This window comes from Octodon degus, unplaced genomic scaffold (assembly GCF_000260255.1).
Source record: "Octodon degus isolate 3935 unplaced genomic scaffold, OctDeg1.0 scaffold00004, whole genome shotgun sequence".
In the NCBI taxonomy this organism is placed as follows: Eukaryota; Metazoa; Chordata; class Mammalia; order Rodentia; family Octodontidae; genus Octodon; species Octodon degus.
The window spans coordinates 29768106-29790257 of NW_004524580.1; the positions used below are offsets into that span (position 1 = coordinate 29768106).

General features: G+C 47.1%; 1 protein-coding gene and 1 non-coding gene across 3 annotated transcripts in view; both read left to right on the plus strand.

Annotated features, from left to right (window-relative positions):
- The first annotated feature begins 683 nt into the window (after positions 1-683).
- The window catches only part of Utp20 (UTP20, small subunit processome component), an 81033-nt gene continuing 59564 nt past the window's right edge, over positions 684-22152 (plus strand). For both annotated transcript variants that reach the window (XM_004623841.2, XM_023716811.1), the window contains exons 1-16: positions 684-867; positions 1978-2058; positions 5787-5853; positions 5972-6104; positions 6548-6736; positions 9435-9516; positions 10218-10355; positions 10747-10902; positions 11392-11538; positions 11612-11746; positions 12802-12879; positions 14767-14945; positions 19276-19431; positions 19521-19609; positions 21213-21318; positions 21644-21794. In XM_004623841.2, the coding sequence (XP_004623898.1) occupies positions 823-867; positions 1978-2058; positions 5787-5853; positions 5972-6104; positions 6548-6736; positions 9435-9516; positions 10218-10355; positions 10747-10902; positions 11392-11538; positions 11612-11746; positions 12802-12879; positions 14767-14945; positions 19276-19431; positions 19521-19609; positions 21213-21318; positions 21644-21794 (1932 nt within the window). In that variant the 5' untranslated portion in view covers positions 684-822. The remainder of the gene's footprint in view (positions 868-1977; positions 2059-5786; positions 5854-5971; positions 6105-6547; positions 6737-9434; positions 9517-10217; positions 10356-10746; positions 10903-11391; positions 11539-11611; positions 11747-12801; positions 12880-14766; positions 14946-19275; positions 19432-19520; positions 19610-21212; positions 21319-21643; positions 21795-22152) is intronic.
- Positions 3464-3588, plus strand: LOC111817451. The gene has a single exon (XR_002821650.1). It is a non-coding gene; the product is annotated as a small nucleolar RNA SNORA54 (small nucleolar RNA).

Sequence of the window (22152 nt, forward strand, 5' to 3'; positions counted from 1 at the left end):
ACAAGGTGTGCGAGTACACTGTAACGCTTTTATGTGAGAGAAATCACTGTAAATATGTGCTCAGTGAGGGATGGTGAAAAATACGGTAAATTCTAAAAGCTCGTCTTACAGTAAAGGATACATGGTATAAATCCCCCTCAAAATACGTAGAATACCCCCCTCTCTTCTAACACACGTGTCTCATCGTGCCTGGCCATATCTCTTTCACTGTAATGAGTTCTTTTTTAGTGCAAATATTCACAGTATCTTTCCATCACACCTCGTAAAATCTCCTTTACAGTTAGTCCTCACAAGAACTTTACTGCGAAATTATGAATGGGAGCAGCTTTTACAAGGTACAGGGTACAAAGCGAAGGCCAGTAGATTCCAGCTGACAAATACACGCACGTTCTCTTTCGTGAAGAAAACGCTGCGCACATCTTTGAGCTAGCCTGAGCTGTAGCGAGGAACTGCGCATTCACCGCTCCACCCCGCCCCGCCCCGCTCGCCCCGCCCCGTTCGCCCCGCCCCGCCCCGCTCGCCCCGCCCCGTTCGCCCCGCCCCGCCCCGCTCGCCCCGCCCCGTTCCACCGCCCACATCACACCCCTCCCCCTCCACGCCCGCCCCGCCTCCCGCGGAGGCGGGGAGTGCGCCTGCTCCGTTTGCTTCTTCCGCCCACGTGATCACCCAAGCCCCTCCCCCTCCAAGATGGCGGTGTCCAGATGCGCAAGCCGCACGTGAGGAAGACCGGGTCGCTGGCTAGCTGAGAGCACCACGTGTGAGCTCCGTTCTCATCCCTCTGATTCTTCCGGAGGCCGCTGCGGGCCTTGCCCCTCTGCAACCATGAAGATAAAGCCTGTGTCTCATAAGACGGAGAACACCTACCGGGTGAGCGCGGGAGCCTGGGTCCGGCGCTGCGGGTCCTGCTGCGTCGGCCGGTGACGGCCGTCGGGGCCCCTGAGGCTGCGGAGTCTCTGGCGAGCGGGACTCATTCGCCTGAGGCTCTGGCGACAGTGGGACCCAAGGGTGTAGTAGATGCGGACCGCGAAAATAGTGAGATTTGAGTAGCAGATTTCGCCTTTGGTTTGGGAGGTCGGATTCATTTGGGGGACCCTGCCTTTGGGGGAACTTCCCGTCTAGAGTAACGTTCGTTATCCCAGGAGCGTGCTTAGGGCGGAAACTTTCCCGATCTTGTATACTTCCAAACGGAGTTGGGGGGCAGACCCTTGGGGGACAGGCCCGCGGCCGAGTGAGTGACTTCAGCTAAGCCGTAGTAGCAGCGCCTCTGCGCAGCGTAAGTTTCCTTCTGAGTTTTCGTTACAGTGTCGTCTGTGACTGACACTTGTTGCAACGACTTCACCGGAGCTCCGTGTTCATGGCCAGGTTCAGCAGGCTAGCATGGAGTAGCTGGAAGGACTTAGGCAAACGAGGCAAACCCCGTAGTATTTGTATATTTATTTTTTATTATTACTTTTTTTTGGATTTTAGTAAGAGTCTACAGGGTCTCACTGTGTAGATCGGACTCGTGTGATCTGCCTGTGTTCAGCCTCCCAAGAGCTGGGATTACAGGCTCAGCCACCGCGCCCAGCCAGTCTCAATCGCCATCCCTGGCCGCTGCATCTGCCTAAGCAGGTGCTTTAATCCGCTGAGCTATTTGGCCAGCCCTTAAATGTAGTATTTATTATCTTCGAATACTAATGCAGCGCATTTAAGGGCCCATGACTTTTGGGTTATTTTTACCCGTATTCTTTGCGCATTGACGTATACTTTTAGTTTAACAGTTATACATTTTATGATTGCTATACTACACAGTCTGAAATACTGAGCCCAGCATAGCATTATCTGTAATGGTAGTAGGTAGAGAGGATTACTGAGTGACGCTTTACAGTTTCTACTTTGACAAGGCAACTACCCACGTGTGACTGTTACACTACCCTGAAATCCTCGGGATGCAATGAGTATTGAATGGTGACATATGTTAACTTTTTTTCCTCGCAGTTTCTTACATTTGCCGAGCGCCTGGGCAATGTGAATATTGATATTATTCACCGAATCGATAGAACTGCAAGCTATGATGAGGTAAGAAAAAGTGAGAGTAGCCAGTCTTCAAGGGTTCATAGACTTTTAATGTGGCCTGTTAATAGAAACGACTTGTTCTTAAGCGATTTCTTCTGTGAACATGAAATGCACAGGCTGTGGCCCATCGCTTCCACGATGAGCGAGTGCAGACACAGGAAGGCCTGCGGGGGAAGCTGTTGCAGGCAGCCAGCCTGACCCGATACTCGGCCAACTTTTATGATTTCAGTCGTCTCTTTTTCAGGGTGCTTCCAAGCACTGCTGCAGCCATCGTTCTGCAGCTGTGGTTTTAAAATGACTTTGAGCGAGTCACCTTCCTGTGGCTCCCTTTCTTCCAAAGTTTAGATGTGCAGATGTTAAGATGTTTATTCAGCTTCACTATGAGGAGGAACAGACAGCCTAAAAATCCAACAAGAGTATGGCCCCTTTAGGTAGGAGGTGCTTGTCACAGTGCTAGGCTACATGGTTTTTCCAGCTCCACACTGGAACTGTCATCCCTCTGTGTAGAGATATTCTTTCTTTTTGGTGTATCAAGTCATCATTTCTCTGCTAGCCTTGTAAGATCTTGCATAATACTCCATTCAATCTCAGTCCTTACTATTTTTCAAATTCTACTTACTTTGAAAATATTGCCTCTGCCATATAAAGTTCAATGTGTTAAATGTTCTTTAGGTGAGTGCATAATACTTCAGGAATTCAGTGAAGGGAGCCTAACCTAAATTCTTTGGGAAGATACAGAGTGTCAAGAGAGGTGTTAGAGACAAGATAATACCTTAGTTGAGTTTTGTTGTTTGTATGGGTTTTGGCATGGCACAGAGGACAGGAAAAGCTATTTCAGGTTGAGGGAGAAACTCATATAACTCTTAATGAATAGAATGATTTGTTCTAATGGTGTTTGTAAATAGGATCACAAGTCCGCATCTCATACAGCAATTAACCACTAAGAAGAATATATGCAGTGTATTATTTGTTGAAACTGTACTTCCAATTTGATTTGAAACTGTCTCATTGCTATCTGTTTATCAATAAAACTTTGAAAAAAAAAAAAAAAAAAAGAAACTCATATAAAGGAACAGAGGCCAGGGAATGCATGTCTCGGTCAAGACACTGCAAAGCAGGTTGGTGTGTTTACGGATGTGGTTAGTGTTTGTGTGTGTATTTATGGTTCCTTAACAGGAAAAGGGATAGATGGCAAGATAGGCACAGGTCATAAAGGTCCATATGCCAGCCAAGCTTGGATTTTATCCTGGAGTTGTCCCGAGTTTCCTTCGGGGTTGTAAGCAAGGGAGTAAGTGATGTGATCAGGTTCAAAGTTTTCATCTTTCTGGTTTCAGTATGGAGGAAGGAGCAGGACTGGAGTCAGCACAGCCAATTATAAGGATCTGTATAAGTTAGAAATGATTCTCATCGGCACTACTCGTAACCTTTTAACTTGGTTGTAGCTACTGGGTTCCATTCTAGTGCCACAACAATTCCAGTGACACATGACTGACTGACACTCGTGTCTTTCAGTTTCAGGAATTGGAGACAAATGGAAAAAAAATGATTCTCGTAGTCAGAGAGAAGGAAAGATTTCAGAGGTAGAAACGAATGGACAGACTTGGACCTACTGGCTATGCAGGGAGAGAGAATTGGTTCCATAACTCAGTAGTTGAGGAGGTCATTCACGGAGATTGGTTTATAGGAAGAGGAGCTTGAGGTTGTGAGGGTTGGATAATTACAGAAGCTGCCCTGAGGGTTGTTGAACTTGGTACACCTGTGGTGTGCAACTGATAGTGTCCAAGAGACATTAGGACGTGGATACAGCGATTGTTATTTCAGAGGGGAGTTAGAGACCTGGCTTTCAACAGGTGATTTCCATTTTCATCTCGGGAGGGCTTGAAAGTATGGAAGGCTGGGGTGCAAAGGTAGTGAGGAGAGCCTGGGATAGGTCCTGGGGCTGAGTGGGCCACCTGGCCTTGCTCACACCCTCTCCGTTGGCTGGGCCTTCTGGGTCTTGATTGTCCTTGTTCCTCTCCTGTCCAGTGTGCTACACTAGGCTTCTGTCATGGAAGAATCTTTCCAAGATACTGTAGGCAGGAGCTTCAGGATCTCACCAAGCCTGTCACCAAGCCTTGCTGTGGGCCTCACAGAGTAGCTCCCATTGGATGTTAGTGGTCAGAGCAAGTCACCAGGCCAGGCCAGATTTGAGGGAGAAGTGGGTCCCATGTCCTGGGGCCAGAGCTGCACAGTTACAGGGACATGGCCTGTTGGCAAAAGGCTGTCATGTGTCAGTCATTGTTTTCGGCAAAAAAATACCTTTGTCCTGAAGAGTTCAACTAAAGTATATGTCTCTTCTGCCTTAGGGGACACTGAACAAAATTTAATGAAATTTTGTCTTTTCCTCTTTACTCTGCCTATTTAAAGATTTCCAAGGCATAATTAAATTTAAGAGTTTTTTAGCTTGCTTTTTTTTTTTGAGATGGCAGATTTTTGCATGCTGTTTGCAGGTGTGTGTGTAATTGTTCTGTCTATCTTCTTCCCTTCTACAAATGCACATACATCTATCATAAGTTATTGTTTTTGTTTTGTTTTGTTTTTGGCAGAACCAGGGATTGAATTTAGGCCCATTACGCTTGCCAAGCAAGCGCTTATTCTACTGAGCCATCTCCCCGGCCCCAAGAAGTTATTGCTTTTGTCTTTCAAACTGTGTTAACAAGCTAAACAACAAAGTGCTAAACTGAGAAAATGGCTTTCTCTTTCACTGCGTATTGCCATGAAACAAGGGTTGACACTTGAGTATTTATGTGGTCTTTCTTACTCGTCTCTCGTGCTTATGCGATGGCAAACATTGACGGAAGTGTTTGATATTGTTAAGGAAAACTTAGATCCCAACATAGAGATGTTGTTCAGGAAAACTTAGATCCCAGCACAGAAACGTTGTTCAGAAAAACTTAGATCCCAACAGAGTTTACCATGTGACTGGCTTTTATCACCGTGGTGCATATCAACATCATCCTTCTGGGTCAACATAGAGATCGATTATTTCTTTTCTGTTCTGTCTGTGCTGGGTGTTAGGCCTGGTGCATGCTGTGCCTGTGCTGTACCACGGAGCTACACCCCACCCTGGCACTTTAGTACTTTAATTCATGTAAACAGCCACACAGCGCACTTTTATAGGTATGGACCATAAGTGTCTAGATATTCTGCTACTGTTAGATTTTACGCTGTTTGATGCTTTCCCTCCAGTATGGTAAACCTACTAAACATCTTTGTACGTGTATGTTTACACATTTCAGAAGATGTAGCTCATAAAAGTGGAGTCTCTGGATCAAAGGGAAAACCTATTTTTAATTTTAATAGAAATGCCAGACTACTTTGCCATAAGGCTTTAGCAGTCCATATTTCCACACACAGACTATAAGAGCTGGAAAGAATCAGCACAGCTTTCTGTGCCTAAACCACAGAAAAAGGTTTTTTCCAAAGTATGACTCCTCTTGACCTGTTAAAAAGTTATTTGCTACAACCAAACCAGCCACATTATTTTGTAAAACATTATTTTGTAAAAGTCTGTTGATATTATGCCTCCTTTTGCTTTTTAAAGTTTGTTAGCTAATCCCCCTTTATAAGAAACCTGAAAGTTTTCAAACTGTTAATCATTGTTATAAGATATTAGTATATGATTGTGCTTATTAACTTGATGATAATTTTCCCCATGTTACCTGATTAACAGAGTACTTTGATCTTGGCAGGAAGTTGAAACTTACTTCTTTGAGGGTCTGCTGAAATGGAGAGAGCTGAACCTTACAGAACACTTTGGTATTGTTTTCTTTCATGTGTATTTTATTCTCTCAATATTTGTGCTTTACGTATTCCACACAGTAACGATGTGAGAGAAAAGCAGCACATATTCCTTTGTTGTTTTTTACTCACCCAGGAAAATTTTATAAGGAAGTTATTGACAAATGCCAGTCATTTAACCAGCTGGTCTACCATCAAAATGAGATCGTTCAGAGTCTGAAAACTCATCTTCAAGTTAAGAACAGTTTTGCCTACCAACCCCTTTTGGAGTAAGTAGAGTTTTGAGAAAAGGCTCAATGGCATTTATCTGGATTTTTAAGAAAAATTGTGTTTCATAGCTGTATATGCCTTACATTGGGTGTTTGTGGTTTAAAGACAGAAATTTACCTCTTCTGTTAGATGAGGATATCAGGGAAAAGGGCATTACTATGAAGCAGTGTCCTCAGAATACAAGTGTTCATTTGTTACTTCTTCCTTAAGCCCTCACTTTCATGATGTAGGAGCAGGTGAGGAATATGAAGGAATACACTGTCTGACCTGATTTCCCTCCTGAACTCCTAAGATTTGAAGAATTTTAGACTTTTTAAAACTTGACTTAGAAGTGGTTTGAATTAATCATGATTAATCTAATTAATGTGGGTCTTTTTTCATTAAATAGATGTACAGCCTTCTTAAAAACTTGACATAACCAGCTGCTTCTCTTCTAATCCAGCTTGGTAGTTCAGCTGGCGCGAGACCTGCAGACAGACTTCTACCCCCACTTTCCAGACTTCTTCCTGACCGTCACCTCCATCCTGGAGACGCAGGACACAGAGCTGCTGGAGTGGGCTTTCACCGCACTGTCGTACCTGTACAAGTACCTGTGGAGGCTCATGGTGAAGGACATGGCCCGGATCTACAGGTGAGATGGCCTCTACCTCCCGGTGGCTGCTCCAGCTTGATGCGTCCTCGTGCAGAGCTCACTTGCTAGCCAGCCTGCTCCTGCTGCCTCCCCTGTTGCATCTGGACGTAGCCTGTCTTGTGTTGATCTGAGGTCTCCGCCGCAGCTGAAGCAGTGCCACCCTTGAAGCCTGACTTCGTTTTTGTTTTTTGTTTTTTTCTTTCTTTTTTTTGTGGGGGGCGGGGGGTTCTTTTTGAGACAGGGTCTCACTATGCAGTTCAGGCTGGCCTTGAGCTCACTTTATAGCCCATCCTAGCCTTGAACTCACAATAGTCCTGCCTCAGCCTCCAGAGTGCTGGATTATAGCATGTGCCACCACATCAGGCTCAGTTTTATAATTTCTACAGATTACTTCTGGGCACCTAAGCCAGAAGCAAACACTGTCTGAGTATATCTTCAGCCTGTCTGTCACTTGCATTACAAACTTTTATTAGGACTATTTGTGTGTAGTGTACCACTGCCTTCACAAACCTGTAAGCTCCAGGAAAATTGTGTACCATGTTTCCTTGACTGCTGAGCCAAAAGAGATCCCCAAGATTTTTGAGTGCGTGTAGGCACAGAGGACGGAGGATTCTGTAGTACTGGGGATCAAACCAGGCCTTCCCACTGGCCCACCTCCCTAGTCCTTTTCCCGTTTTCCATTTTGAGACAGGGTCTCACTAAGTCATGAATGAGTTTCCCAGTCTGGGCATGAAATTTCATTCTTCCTGCCTCAGCCTTCCACAGTGCTGAGATTACAGGTGTGCCAGCATGCCTGCCTCGTAGTAGGTTTTTAGTTGAAGAAAAGATACTATCTTTTTAAATGTGAGGTTGAGTGAAATTTTCCATTGATCAGCAGTCAGCCCGTTTACACTCCACACCCCATTAAAGGTGTATAGGACAGGACAATGACTTTGGTTTTGTGCAGCCTCTTTGAACAAAGCAGGAAAAAAGTATTTTCTAGCCTTATTAGTTCTCCATGCAGCTTTTGGTGAAATGTATTAGACATCAAGATTATTTCAGTAAACAAACCAAAAAGTTCTTCAAAACAACATACTTTCTGTGGTTTTATGACATAAAAGCCGTCACTTGAGTGTGTCCCACGTCAGGTTCCTCACTTCTAAACTTCCTGGCTTTCAGTACGTCACTTTCAACAGCCTGCATATTTTCACTCAAATTTGTCAAAATGAAACGTAACACATTTCTGTTCAACGCTTGGTAACTTGCTGCGTGTCCCTGCACTCCTTAAATGTGTACTGAGTGCCTGTCGGTGTCCGTGTCCTTGTCTGGCCCTGTTGGGCGCCCATTTTCTCTCAGTGGTACCAGCCTTCTTCCTGGCTGGGCTCCTTGGAGACAGCTTCAGTACGGTTGTCTTCAGGACTTCAGATCCTTTCGCTGCTGTCCTGCACGTACACACTTGGAGTATTTATTGAATGCTGCCTGTGTGTAAAGCCCTCGAGACCCAGTCAGGTAAAATGGGTGAAGTCTCTTCTCACAAAGATGGTGTTGCAGTAAGAGGAAAAACGGCCTGGGCGCATACCTGGCACCTTCAGGGGTTAGAAAGGAGGCGGTGGGAGTGCTAGACCATACCAGAGCAGCAGGAGTGAGGGCGTCACTGTCAGGGCTGTGCTGCGGACACCCCCAGAGCCTCTGCCGGGGCCCTTCACCAGCTCCCTCTGCCCCCGGCCTGGTCTTTCTTCCTTGGGCTCATCCTGTGTATTTCTGCAAATGCTTCTTCCTGAGGATACTTGTCCTTCAGCCAATGCTTTTAACAGTGGTGAGTAAGGAGCTATTAGGGACGAGGGTTGTAGCAGCAGTAGAGCAGAACTCTGTGCTCTTCCGTCACCAAGAAAACAAGGTCAGGAGCTGGTGAGATAGCTCAGTGGACTAAGCGCCTGCTTAGGAAAGCACGGGGACTGGGGTTTGATCCCCAGCACCCTATGCTATGCCAGCCCCAGCCTGCAGTGCACTGAGCTGGCCACCAAGTCTGGGCATGGTGGCACATGTCTATAATCCCAGCACTGGAGAGGCTGAAACAGGAGGATCACTACAAGTCTGAGCTGCATAGTGGGACCCTGTACCAAATACTTCTAAAAAAATACTAAATAAGCGAGGTTAGCCATGTGATTATAGGAGTTACTGGCTGGCTACCCTCGAGCAGATGCTCAGCCCTGGTGTGTCCTCACCTGTGTCACCGGTGTGGAGTGGGCCCACTGGTGACGTGGAGGAAGTAGGCAGGCTTACCCAGGTGTAAGCTTGGCCCAGGTTCCTCTGCTTTGGGTTCGGAGCTACCTCCTACCACAGCGCCCTTGTCTGCAGCCGCCCCCCCCCAAGCACACAGCCCCTCCTCTGACAGACAGCCTGTCCTCTTCACTGGTCACTGCGGCCCACCCCGTGTCTGCTCTCGTTTCAGTCTCAGGTCATGCTCCCCTGCACCCCTTCACACTTGCTGCGAGTTTCAGCTTCTCATGGGGTCTTTCCCGTAAGCTCGGCCCCACCTGCCTCCTAAGGTGCGTGGCCTCGGTCTCCTGTCTGATACGGGGGTGTCCCAGGAGATGAGTGCAGTGCTGACCTGGATGTTCTGCGCGCTCCACCCGTAGCTGGTGGTGTTGGGCATGTCGTTGGAACGTTGTACGTCCTTTCTAATATCACTAAACTACTTTCTTATTCTCATTTGTAGCATGTACAGTACACTCTTGGCTCATAGAAAACTACACATAAGAAACTTCGCTGCTGAAAGCTTTACTTTTTTGATGAGAAAGGTTAGTTTCATATTTTCTATATGTATTGCTAGTAAATTGTCAAAAATCTGATAAGTAGAGCTAATAGTGTTTTTTAATGTGATTACTATGGACTAATTTTTTATGTATATAAGTAGATACTTGTTGCTGTTCTGAGTTTGTCTCAGAACAAAAGTAAGGTTTAGACCTTTCTCAGTAATTAATGTGAAAAGCTGATGCTTTCTCTGTTCTTGCTAGTGAGGTTTTGGTCGCTGCCTGTGTGTAAGAGAAGTGAACACAATGTCAAGTTATGAATACATGAGCGATGAGATGAATAGGAATTTTTGTAATGCTTTCCTGGAAAGAACTGGTTGCACAGTTTTATTTGTGTTTGTCTAAAATTTCCCTAATAACTTTTAGATTTTCATAATAAAACCCTAAAAAACTGATAATCAATGTTTCTTATGCTCTAAGTATAAGTGTGTCATTTCCTTTGAAAGACAGAATGTCGTCTTGTGTAGTTTCTCTTGGTACTTCCCTTCCTGTCTTATGAATAGATTCCTCACTCTTATGTGACAAGAGAGGAGAGTATGCTGTTGTGATGTTTTGAGATACTACACACATCTCTTCCTTTCAGAATTGTTTCCCTTGAGTGTTTATATATGGGTATGTAGGATAAAAAGTGACATTTCTCACTTGGATTTATTTATGCTATAAATGTAATTTTTGATTTCGTATTTTAGGTCTCTGATAAAAATGCCCTTTTCAATTTAATGTTTCTTGATCTTAATGAACATCCAGAAAAAGTGGAAGGGGTTGGACAATTACTCTTTGAAATGTGCAAAGGTGTTAGAAATATGTTTCACTCCTGTGCTGGCCAGGTAAGTGATGGGAGGAGAGTGTGGAGTCTGGGTTGGGGGTTGGGCAGAAGTGAGAAAGGAGTTAGGAGAGCAGGGAAGCTCCAGTGGGCAGAGTTGCGGCTGCGCCCCTGCGTATGGCTGCGTACAGCGCCACTGTGGCCTTCTTGGCCCTGGGTACCAGCAGGTTAGACTGCAGGTGATTTTGGCTGAGGGGAGGGCGGGAGCAACAGCCGTGCGATGAAATTCCCCGGCCCAGTTTGGAAATTCCTTGTGGGACACGTAGTGAACCGTGAAAGCTGCCATAGCCTCGATCCTTGCAGACCACAGTTAAAGGCAGCTAATGTAGTCCAGGTGTGAACACTGATGAGTAAGGATTTTTCTGTTTCTTGTGCTGGTTCTTGCTTTCCCACAGGCAGTGAAGCTAATTTTGCAGAAGCTAGGACCAGTTACTGAAACACAGACTCAACTTCCGTGGATTTTAGTAGGAGAAACACTGAAGCACATGGCCAGATCCACCGTTCTCTGTATCAACAAGGAACATTTTGGTACATTTTTTGACTGCTTGCAGGTGAGTTCTAGCTTTTAAAATCAAGTCATGTAAGTACATAGTAAGGCATCTTCCGGGTCCCAGGGCTGTGTTTTTGACATTGTTCTCTCTACCCTTGTACCTACACTAAGATTTGCCCTCCTTCCACCCTTTGCACTCTTCTTCTTTGATACACTGTCCTGAGCATTGTGGTTACGAGAGGCTCTGGAGCCAGGCCTCCAGCTTGAATCTCGGCTCTGCACCCACTGCTGGTGTGACCACAGAGCACATGACATGGAGGAGGAGCACGGAGAGGGGTGGCCATGGGAGCACTGCTGGGAGCATGGTGACGATGTGCCCTAAATGCCAGGCATGAGTATCTCTAGTGAGGCCTGGAAAATGCACCTTTTCTGTGTCCTTTTCCCCCAAAGCAAAAGAATGTGAAATTCAAGCTGCAGTCTCCATGTCTGCACTATGGGATGAACACATGAGTTTGCTATTTTACTTCTCTCTTAAATTCTTTGTGTGCAGGAGTCACTCCTGGATCTACATGACAAGGTAATGGAAGGGAACTCCTGTGAAAGTTCTGAGCAGATTCAGAGGTTGTTGGAAACGTACCTGATACTCGTGAAGCATGGAAATGGATCCAAGGTAGCCAACCCTGCTGCTGTTTGCAAGGTGAGTGCCCAGCCTCGCGTGCTCACGACTCCGAGTGTTAAAATCGAGTGCTAACTGGGTATTGTTTTTGCAGGTGTTGTCTCAAACAGTGACCATAGCCAGTCTGTCCACGTCTTGCCTGAAGATGCTCTTGGATGTTATTTCTGCTTTGATCCTGGGTGGAAACGTTTCTTTGCCGGACACCCTCATTAAAGCAACCATAGAAAAGGTAATCTCCCTCAACCTGTGTGAACTGAGTAGTTGATAAGATGGATAAGATGCTTAGCTTCGAGTGTGCCTACTCGGGATCCAGGAGGGGACCCACCTCGGGGCATTTACTGTCACTTAGGGAGACGCGGTGGCACACTGTGATGGAAATAGCAGAATAAAGTGGGGAAAGCAGAATGTGCGGTCAGTGCTTAGCGCATGCGATGGCTCATAGTACTGAGTTACAGGGGGCCCTGGGAGGGGACTCCCAGAGCCGTCACAGTTATGGAAGTGAGCTGCTGGACACATGTTGAGTTATAACTCTTACTTCAGCCAGGGGTTGAGGAGCAGCAAGCTTTCCCAAGGACCCATGTTTGGGAGAGTCCTTGGAGGTTCTTAGCCGTGAACTGTAACTGTCCCCTAACACCAGGAGAAGGCTTGGGAAGCCATGGGAGGGTGCATTGCATGGTCTGCGGTGGGACAGCAGCCATCGCTGTGGCCTTGCGGTGCTAGCGTGGGTTTATCCCGCAGGCCGGTGGGGGGAGGGTGCCTGGGAGGAGTTTGTGCAGGGTCATAATTTGATGAACTTTTGATCTAGTGAGTTTGGAAGATGGTTTGAGAGCTGTGGGATAAAAATGGAAAATCTGGGCATGGTGGCACATGTCTATGGTCCCTGCACTCAGGAGGCTGAGGCAGAAGGGTCACTGTGTGATGAAGGCCAGCCTGGGCTACAGAGTGAGTTCAACGCCAGCCTGAACTGCATAGTGAGACCCTGTCTCAGAAAAACAAAAAGGAAACGGAAAATGATTTTGGTGCCTTCTGGCTTGACACAGTGCACCAGACCCTTGGGTAGGTCTGTGGTCATGCTGCGCCCTGTCGTTCCCTGTAGCTGTGGGGCCACGGCAGCCTCCGGCCAAGCCCGGGTAGCATGGTGAGCGTGGCTTTTGCATCCAAGTTAGCTAAGCCTTCCCACGATGCCGCATGACATGGCCCTGAACCCTGCTGTAGCTGCTCTCCAGGGAAACGAGGTTGCTGTCTGTGTGCTTCCTTTCATGTACCTTCACCTGTGATCCACAGATTTTTGAGAGCGGATTGGAAAGACGTTTAATTTTTGATTTTTCTGAAGTCATGTTTGCAATGAAGCAGTTTGAGCAGGTAAGCAAGATACTACATTTTGGGTGTTTCTTTAAAGTCAGTCATGGTAAATAATCAGATTTCAAATCTTGTGAGATTTTTGTTTGCTTCTTGCAAGGATCAGAATCAGCACTGATGTTTTAGTTTTTAAAAATACATTTAATTTTAGGATGTAGCCAAAACTTTGTTTTATATGCTAAGAGATTCAAAATGATACGGGCAGAGCTGGGCACTTTGGCACATGCCTCCTGCCCTTGGATGGCTGAGGCAGGAGGATTGGTGTGAATCCAAGACCAGCCCAGACTATAGAAGAAGACTTTGCGTCAGAAAAAACTAAAAATGAGTAAGTAAATAAGATAAGCAGTAGGCAGCTTGTTTTTTTTAATAATACTTGAGCTAGTTTTAGGGCCATGTGGGAAGAAGGAAATAGTTCCTAAAGTAGCTTGCATTGAAGGACAGGTTGCATGTTTATCTTCACTATTTTTTTCACTGCTACAAAACAAATAACCTGGTGTAACAAAGTACAATCCAATCTTGTGAATAAGGAGTGTGCTTTCCCCTAATTGAGTAGTTGCCACTAATACCAGATTAATGGCCTCTGAGTGTGTGTCGACACCAGCTGTGTCTGTCTCCTTCTTCTTAGTCTTTAATGTGTGCTCTGGTTGGACTCCAGAACACAAGCCTGCTGCTCTTACACCCGTTTTGTATGCACCCTCGTGGGACCGTGGCTTAAAACCCTCCCACAAGGCTAAAGCAGAGGTTTCCATGCCCATCTTGTCGCCAGCAGCAACTGCATGGCATGATCTTCAGCTGATTTCTCTGAGTATTTACATTCTGTCTTTCTGTCATCTGAATAAACCACTTTTTTTGGTTTATTAGTTGTACTCTTTGTAGACTGCCTCCTGCAGAAGGTGGATTTTGGTTCTTTTATACTCACCGCCCCAGCAGAGTTTTGTCACAGGATTTGGATGAATCTAGATGCGCTCCATACTTGATCTCTATGGAGAAGTACGTTAGGAGTCGTGTCCTTCTGTGTTCCCGCCCCTTTGCCCTGAGGTTTGTAAATCGCCTCAGCCTTCAGACGCTGGGGGTTGGATTTGCACGTCGCTCAGTGGGGCGCTCCGGACAGCACTGTGCACCTTCCACGCGCACACCCTCCGACGCCGGGCAGCGCAGTTGTGCCTTTGTTTGTTTTCTTCTGCTCTCGTGAATATTCCTCCAGGAAAATCCCAGTCTGGAGGGTTTTTCAAACCACTGCTCAGATGCCAAATGACGTCCCCTTTGCCTTCCTCCTATTTGCTGGATCCCGTCTTTCCCTTTTAATAGAGTTTATTCCATCATTCTGTAGAAATTATTTTTTCCGAGTTCCTGAGGTGAGTGGAAGTAAGAATTTAAGGTGTGTTACATCTGAAAATGCCTTTTTTCTCCGTATACTACATTAATAGTGAGCTGGATGTGGAAGTCTAGATTCTGTTGTTAAGCTGCTGCTGCCTTGCATTGTCTTCTAGCTGCTTTTTTTTTTTTTTGTACCAGAAATCGAACCCAGGACCTTGTGCGTGCCAGGCAGATGCTGTGCATACTGAACTATTTCCCTGGCTCTAGCTTTCATTGTTCTTACGGAGGGTTTAATGACGCTAGAATTATTGATGGCATTTTGCTCTGTTTTGTTTTATTGGGGTAATGGGACTTGAATAAGAGCTTTACCTCTGACTTGTTCACCCAGCCCTTTAATTATTTTATTTCGAAACAATCTCACAAAGTTGCAGGAGTATTCTTAAACCTGGCAGTCCTCTGGGATGAGAGACGTGTGTGGCCTCTGTATTTTTTTTTAGCAGTGTGTACTCTTTTTTTGTTAGGTATTCTGGGATCTTCCCACTCAGTAAGTGTGATTTCCTTTGTTGTCCTCAGCTGTTTCTACCCAGCTTTCTCGCGTACATCGAAGATTGCTTCTTGACTGATGACTCTGTGGTCCACGATGCAGCCCTGGCTGTCTTGGCCAAGCTCATTCTGCACAAAGCAGCGCCTCCCGCTGCTGGCTCCATGGCGATTGAAAAGTACCCTCTGCTCTTCTGCCCGAGGACTGATCGGTGAGTTCCAAGCCAGCCCCGAGATGGTGCTCAGAGAGCCAGCTAATAGCGTGTGGCAGGGGCGCTGTGAGGAGCCAAGGACTGTCTGCAGCGACTGGCGGGGCGTCCAGGATAAATGCAGCGTGGTTAAGGCCGTCACAGGGCTGTACACACAGCGCCGTGGGGTGACCCCGTTTTGCACAGTGAGAATGTGGAAAACAAGCATGGAATGCAGGAGAGGAGACCCAGATCTGTTAACTTCGCTTTTATCAGAGAGCAGGTGGGAGAGAGTTACTTTAAAGTAATTGTAAGTCCATATGCTGTGTAAGGAGCACAGAAAGCTGCCACGATCGCACGGCACCATCTTGCCTAAGTACAGCGCAGTATGATAGCCAGAAGGCAGCCGTGGGCCTTCCGCTACTCACCCAGGTCTCCTCGGTGTGAAGTGCACTCCCATGTGTGTGCGCACACGCAGCTGTGTGCCTGTGCAGCTCTGTCACTGCCAGCACGAAGATGGACCCGTGGCACCACTACAGGGTCATCAGGCTTTTTGTTTGTTTTTCCTTTTCCTTTGTTTTTGTTTGTTTGTTTGTTTGTTTGTTTGTTTTTAGGGTCGAACCCAGGGCCTTCACACAAGATTGAGCTACATCCTCAACCTCTTAAAAACAATTTTTTTGATACAGTCCCACCAAGGTGCTAAGTTGATGAGGACAGGCGTGAACAGGAGATCCTCCTGCCTCAGCCTCCCAGGCCCGACTTTTTGGCTGCCTCTCTGTAGTCGCACTCACCCATCCAGCCCCTCTATCCTCAGTCCGTCTCACCTTCTCGTCTCTCATCTTTAAGACTCTGTCATTCCTCTTGTGTGGATAAATTATAGTGTACACCTTTAGGATGGACTTGCTTTTGAGGTTCATCCAAGTCGTGTGTCATTAAGTTCATTCCTTCTTACTGCTGAGGACTGTTCCCTGCGGTGACTGGAGCATGGTTTATTTAATCTCTTGTCGCAGGATGTTCGCACTATGTCTGGTGTGCCGTGGGCAGCAGTGTTGCTGGCTTGTGTGATAGGCACCTGGCTGGTTTCCTAAGAAGTGCCGGGGTGGCTGAGCCCTCTCATATTTTCACTTGTGGTGTGTGCATGATCCAGTTTTTCTATGTCTTCCTAGCTTTTGGAATTCGTTCTTTTTTCTCCAGTTTGATAGGGGTTTAGTGATGTTCATATTTTACTTTTAATTTGTTTTCCCCTAAATGGCTTATCACAGTGAAACATCTATTCATGTACTTACATTTGTCTGCCTTCCATAGTGAAATACCTGGTAGTTTTGGCCTATTTTCTAACTGAATTATTTATTTATTTATTTATGTATTTACCTATTTTGAGACAAGATCTCACCGTGTAGTCTAGACTGGCTTTCAACTCACTTTGTAGCCCATACTGGCCTCATAATTTGTTGATCCTCCGATGTCAGCCTCTGGAGTGCTGGGATTACAGGCGTGCGCCACCATGCCTGCCTCTTAACTGGACTGCTCTGTTTCCTTTCACTGTTGAGAACTGTTCTGATGTGGAACTCTTCATCAGAGAGGTGGCCGACAGACACCTTGCGCTCTGCAGCCTTTCTTTATTCACTTAAGGTTCTTCTGGGAAAATAAAGCTTTACATTTTGATGAGGTCCAGCTTATCAAATTTTCCTTTTCTGGATAGCCGTAAGTCCAAAGATTTTCTATTACTGTTTCTTTTTCAGTTTTTTGTTTTGTGTTTTACATTTTAAGTCCTGAAATATTGTGAATTATTCTTTGTAGAAGGCTTGAAGTTTAGTCAAGAGGTCATTATTTGAGGAAGAAGTTTTTCTTCCTTGTGAAGCTGCTCTCGCACCCTTGGTGCCCTTGTGTGTTTGTCAGAAAGCAGCTGGGGAGGGCGTGTGGGTCCACCTTCAGGCCCGCTGCTGTTCATTGACATACGCCTCTCTCCTCCCCCCTTGCCACAGTCTCCCCACTCTAGCTATAAGGTATACAATAAGCATGAAAATCTTTAAATGAAAATCTTCTTACTTTATTTTTCTGTTTCCAAATTGGTGTAGCTATTCCTGGTCCTTTGCATTTCTGTAGAAATTTTATAATAAATCTGTGTCTATAGAAAGCCTCTGGGGTTTTTGAATACATAAAACTGTTAATTTTGCTGATGTCAGGAGGTGGGTAAGGGAAGAAAAGGGGTGACTGCTCGTTTGTAGATTTTACTGTTTGGGCCAGTGACATAGCTCAGCGGACTAAGCGCCTGCTTAGGCAAGCGCAGGGACCGGGGTTCAATCTCTAGCATCCCCTGCCATGCTGGCCCCACCCCCAGGCACACTGATTCACCTCTGAGACCAGGTGTGGTGGCATACTCCTGTTATCCCAGCACTGGGGAGGCAGAGAACAAGAGGATCGCTACAAATCCAAGCTGTGTAGTGAGACTCTGTACCAGATATGTTAAAAAAAAAAAAAAAATTTACACTTTTGCATTAAATTATTGAAAGGGCCACGAGTTGCTTTTCCTGTTTCATCCAGAACTTAAGTGAACACTCTAGGGTCTGGTTAAGTCTGGGAGGACTGGGCTCGCACTCGCCAAGTGGGTGCACGGGTATGCCGAGGAGGTAATAGCCTGCGAAGTCAGTTCTGGCCAGTGTTTGCGTTGGTCGGACCCAGTGCTGCATGGGTGTTTGCTGTGAGGCGGCAGTAGGAGGTGGGTATTCTGGAGTCTGCTATGTGCTCAGCTTTAATTTCACAGCATCACTTGCAGTGGGAGTATTGTCTATACACGGCACACATGGTTCGTTGTGGCATTTGATCGGCTCGTAGCTCTGGGGCCCTGGGCTGTCACGCCTGCTTCTCTTCTGCCTTACAAGCGGCTTCCTGACTGACACATAGAACGAGCATCACTGAGCTCTGGCTGCAGCCCTGGTGACGTCATCCCGGGCCCTTACACTGGGTCGTATAGCCCCAGCTGTGCGCCAGCAGCACTGCCTTCCCACAGTCCTGCCTGTGGTGTGGGCCTAGCCAGGGAAGCTACCTGAAGGTGGCTCCTGAGGTGAAGTCTGGGTATGAATGACGTCGCCTGTCACCACACCCCTCCAGGGAGGTGGCCTGGTATGGTAATAAGTACGTGTCGAGGTCTGCGCTCAAGGTGGGTGCTGTGACTTTTGTATCTCTTCCTCTGGGAAACACCTACCCCTGTGCCCAGGAAGAGGTACAGATGCATGCTCAACTTGTCCAGACTTCCTCTATGAGGACTGTTCCATCAGAGTTTGAGTTTTCTCACTAACTTGCCATTCACCCATTTCATAAGCTCAGTGTGAGCATGAGAGAAAACTGACATGACGGTGCCCTTGAGACATACATGCACCCCACCACTGGTGCCTCCTTGTGGCGTCAGCATGTCTCGGGTAGTGGAGGAGCTTCCTCCTGCAGGGCTGGCCCAGGAGGCAGGTGAGCGGGTTGGATTTCCCCAGTGCCGGGAAGAACAGCAAGTGTGTGCTGTGCCGTGGAGGGGTTGGGGGCGCTGGCTGTCCTTCTGGGATACTGGCTTGGGTGGCGCTGTTTGTCACAGTGGCAAGGGTTAGGCTTGTGGGTCTCGAGACTCCAGGCAGAGGAGGGCCCCCGTGTAGGCTCCAGGTAGTCAGGCCCCTTGTGTGAGAAGGACGTGGCCAAGCAGAGGAGTGGGTATCTTCCACGGAGCTTGCTAGCATCTCTGAGGAGGCTAGGGAGGGACACTGCACTGGGTGACTCACTTTTGTGTCACAGAGACCCAAGACCAAAGGCACACAAACACGTCAGGGGAAGCTGGGGGAGGATGGTACTCCACATCTCACCATTTCCATGGTGTTTGTGTCTTCACAGCAGCCCTGCAGCCTCGCTCTGCATTTGGGGAGTCATCAGATTTGTGTCAAAAAAGAAAGGGGGTGGCCAGGTGTAGTGGCACATGACTATAACCACAGCACTCAGGAGGCAGAGGCAAGAGGGTCACTGTGAGTCTGGGGCCAGCCTAAACTTCAAAGTGAGACCCTGTCTCAAACAGCAAAGAAAAAAGAAGAAAGAGGGCATGGAGAAAGCTCTAGTTCTTAGCATGTAATGGAGAAATAATAATTATACCTGAAGAAATTAATTATGAAATAAAAATAAGTAGGTTTAGAACCAGTAGAGTTGGAAGTCTCTCTCTCTGAAAATCAGGAAAGGACCATGTTTGGTTTTGGTCATCAGCCAGCCGCACCAGCTTCCTGCTCGCCCAGGCCTCTCAGTACAACAGGACCCATGTCATTTCTGACCTCAGAGGGCAGCAGCCCTCCTCTCTTAAGTGTTTTATTTTTTTTTTGTTCTTCAGGTCCCACTTAAGGCAGAGGAAGACTAGATCCCAGGAAGGAGAGCAGCGGTGTCCAGTATTGGACCATCTCTTGTCTAGAATACAGTCACCCCCAAATAAAGACACGACTTCCCTCTCGCAGTTGTGGGCGGCGCTTGTAGTGTTACCGCACGTCAGGTAAGAAGACAAGGCGACTGCAGGTGTTGGTCATGAGCCGGCCATCTGGAAAGCCCCTGAGCCCTTTGTGCGCTGCTTCTTTCCCTCAGGCCCCTGGAAAAGGAGCAGGTGCTTCCGCTGGTGTCAGGCTGCGCAGAGGCGCTCTTCAGGACCGTGGACAGCGGGAGCTTCGGGCGAGGTCAGGCAGCTTCGCTGTGTGTCTCTTCCAGCCTTCCTGGCAGTCAGTGTAACTCTCAGCTTTTGTAACATGGGAGTAGAGTAGTGTTGTGTTCCAGCATGGCTCCTCATATGATATGTAGATACAGAGGAAAAAGGACAGTGAGGTGGGCATTTTGTCACATAGCGTGAAGGTCATGTGTGGAAGAAAATGATCCACAGCAGGAGCTCCCGCGGCCAGGACCTAGCCCACCCCCAGATGCAGGTGGTTCCATTTGCTTATGCTGAGTGCTGTGCAGGGGACTGATGAAGGGGCTGAGCGAGGGTCTTTGGCCATGTGTTCCCACTGCCTGGGGACTTTGTAAGTGTTTGCTATAAGAGACTGCTTCACTGGCTTTGAAAACTCAGCTTGGCACAGCCCACGTAGAAAAACCTTCCTGCCTCGTCCAGCAGCGTTAGGCTGCCCTGCCTCAAGCCCTGCTGCCTGCTCGGGGCTTGCGCCTTCCCAGAGCCCAAGGAAAGGGAAGTAGTAGTAGTCTTCTCTCCTGGTATGTGCATGGTAAGCACTCATTCACTTCAGTACCGATGTGCCCTACTCTGGTGGGTTCTGAGCGGGTGCCTGTAAGAGAGGACCCCAGACTCCACACCTCAGGTGTCATCCAGGTGCTAGCGCCTGCCACGCTGGCTGGGGCGCGGGGTCTTTATCATTGCAGAGATTTCTGTTGGGCAGCACTGGTCTTAACACTGAAGCAGGGCTTGGCAAGAGGACCAGGCCGTGTGTACTTCCAATCTTGGACCACGTCTTACGTTGGTGGTGGCTGCCCACACCTTCAGTAGCCCTTTAGAAGGTTAGAAACGTTCTCTACTTTCAGAGCCTGTAAAAACAAGCCACCTACTGGATCCAGCTTATTGGCCACAGATTGCTGGCCCCTGGGCTAGAGATTAAATGAGTATTGAATTATTTTTAACGTACTAGGTAGTAGCTGTTGGATATGTGACTTTCTGTAAATGATACCAGCGTGAGTTGTATACAGAGATCGTTAGCTTTTGGAAAAGCTACGTCTGCTCTCATCTAAAGTGGACTGAGCAGCGTCCCTTGTCCTGGTTTTAGTCTTAGTATCCCTCAGTTATAGACATGTTTGCATAGGTTCACTGGCTAACCGTTCCGAATTTAAAAACCTCAAGTTGGAAATTCTCAAAAATCTGAAACATCTTGAGTGGCCTGGCAATTCTTGGAAAGTTTCAGGTTAGGGATGTTCGGCCGCGCCTTGTCCTCCAGTGGCCTGTTGCCTTTTATTCTCCTGGAATGTGTTTTCACTCTGAGAAACACAAATATAAGACTTAGGCACTTCTCGGCTCTGTTCTACTCAGATAGTCGACTGATGGGTTGGTTTGTTTGATTTTGAGACAGAGTGTGTGATTCAGGCTGGCCTTGAGCTCCTGTCTCAGTCTCTCCAGCGCTGGGATTCCTGTCATGTGGCACCGTACCTGACTCAGATAGTTCTCTAGGAGGCACCAGCGCACCGTAGGAACTTTGGGCAAATAACAAGAGGTGGATAAATAAGGTGTTCCAATAGTCAAGTCCAAGAAATAAGTAGTGTGGTTCTCCCATTTTCCTCCCTTAGGAAACTTATTTGTTCTCTGTCAAGCCATAAGCACGCTGCTAACTTTGGAAGACTCTTCGGCGCTTCTTCATCTGGTTCCCGTGGAGCGAGTGAAGAGCTTAGTGCTGTAAGTAAATGGAGCTCCCCTTTCGCTTCATAGTAGAGAAAATATAAACACCTTTGAGATGGTGGTATGAGACATAGTAAGAATCCTAATCTGTTTTATACTTGAGTTGTGTTTACATAGTGAACCTTAATACTGGTACTTGGTAAATATGTAATTTTCTTTTTTTTTTTTTTTTTTTTTTTTTTTTTTTGCGCAACCAGGGATTGAACTCAGGCCGTTGCGCTTGCCAGGCAAGCGCTTATTCTACTGAGCTATCTCCCCAGCCCCTGTAATTTTCTTGATGGGCTATCAATACAGCCGAGGTCTGGTGACCGTCTCGTTGCAGGGCCTTCCCAGCAGAGCCATCCGTGTTGCTGTTGGCCGATCTCTACTACCAGAGGTTATCCTTCTGTGGCTGCAGAGTGCCGCTCTCTGAGGAAGCGCTGATGGAGATGTTCCCCAGGTTACAGGCCAACATCTCAACTGGCGTATCCAAGGTGACCTGTCATGCGGCGTGATCCCTATTTCTGCTAGTTTTCCAGCAGCAACCACAGAAGACACAGAGCCTGCCCCCTCCCCCGCCCCCGAACTGGAAAGGGCTGCAGTGGGGCACAAGCTGCTGACTCTCAGCAGCACAGTTAGTGAGGGGATCACAGAAATACAAATTTACAGCCCCACCCCAAGATTTAGGGTCAGTAGGGTTAGGATTGCACTGAAAATGTTAGTCTCTTAAAGCCCTGTAGATGATTCTGCTGCTGACTCAAGGCTGCAGAAAAAAAAAAAAGGCTACAGAAGTCCCTGAATGTGTTACTTAAGAATGAAGAAATCGCGGATCTAGTCCAACTGTCTGCTTAC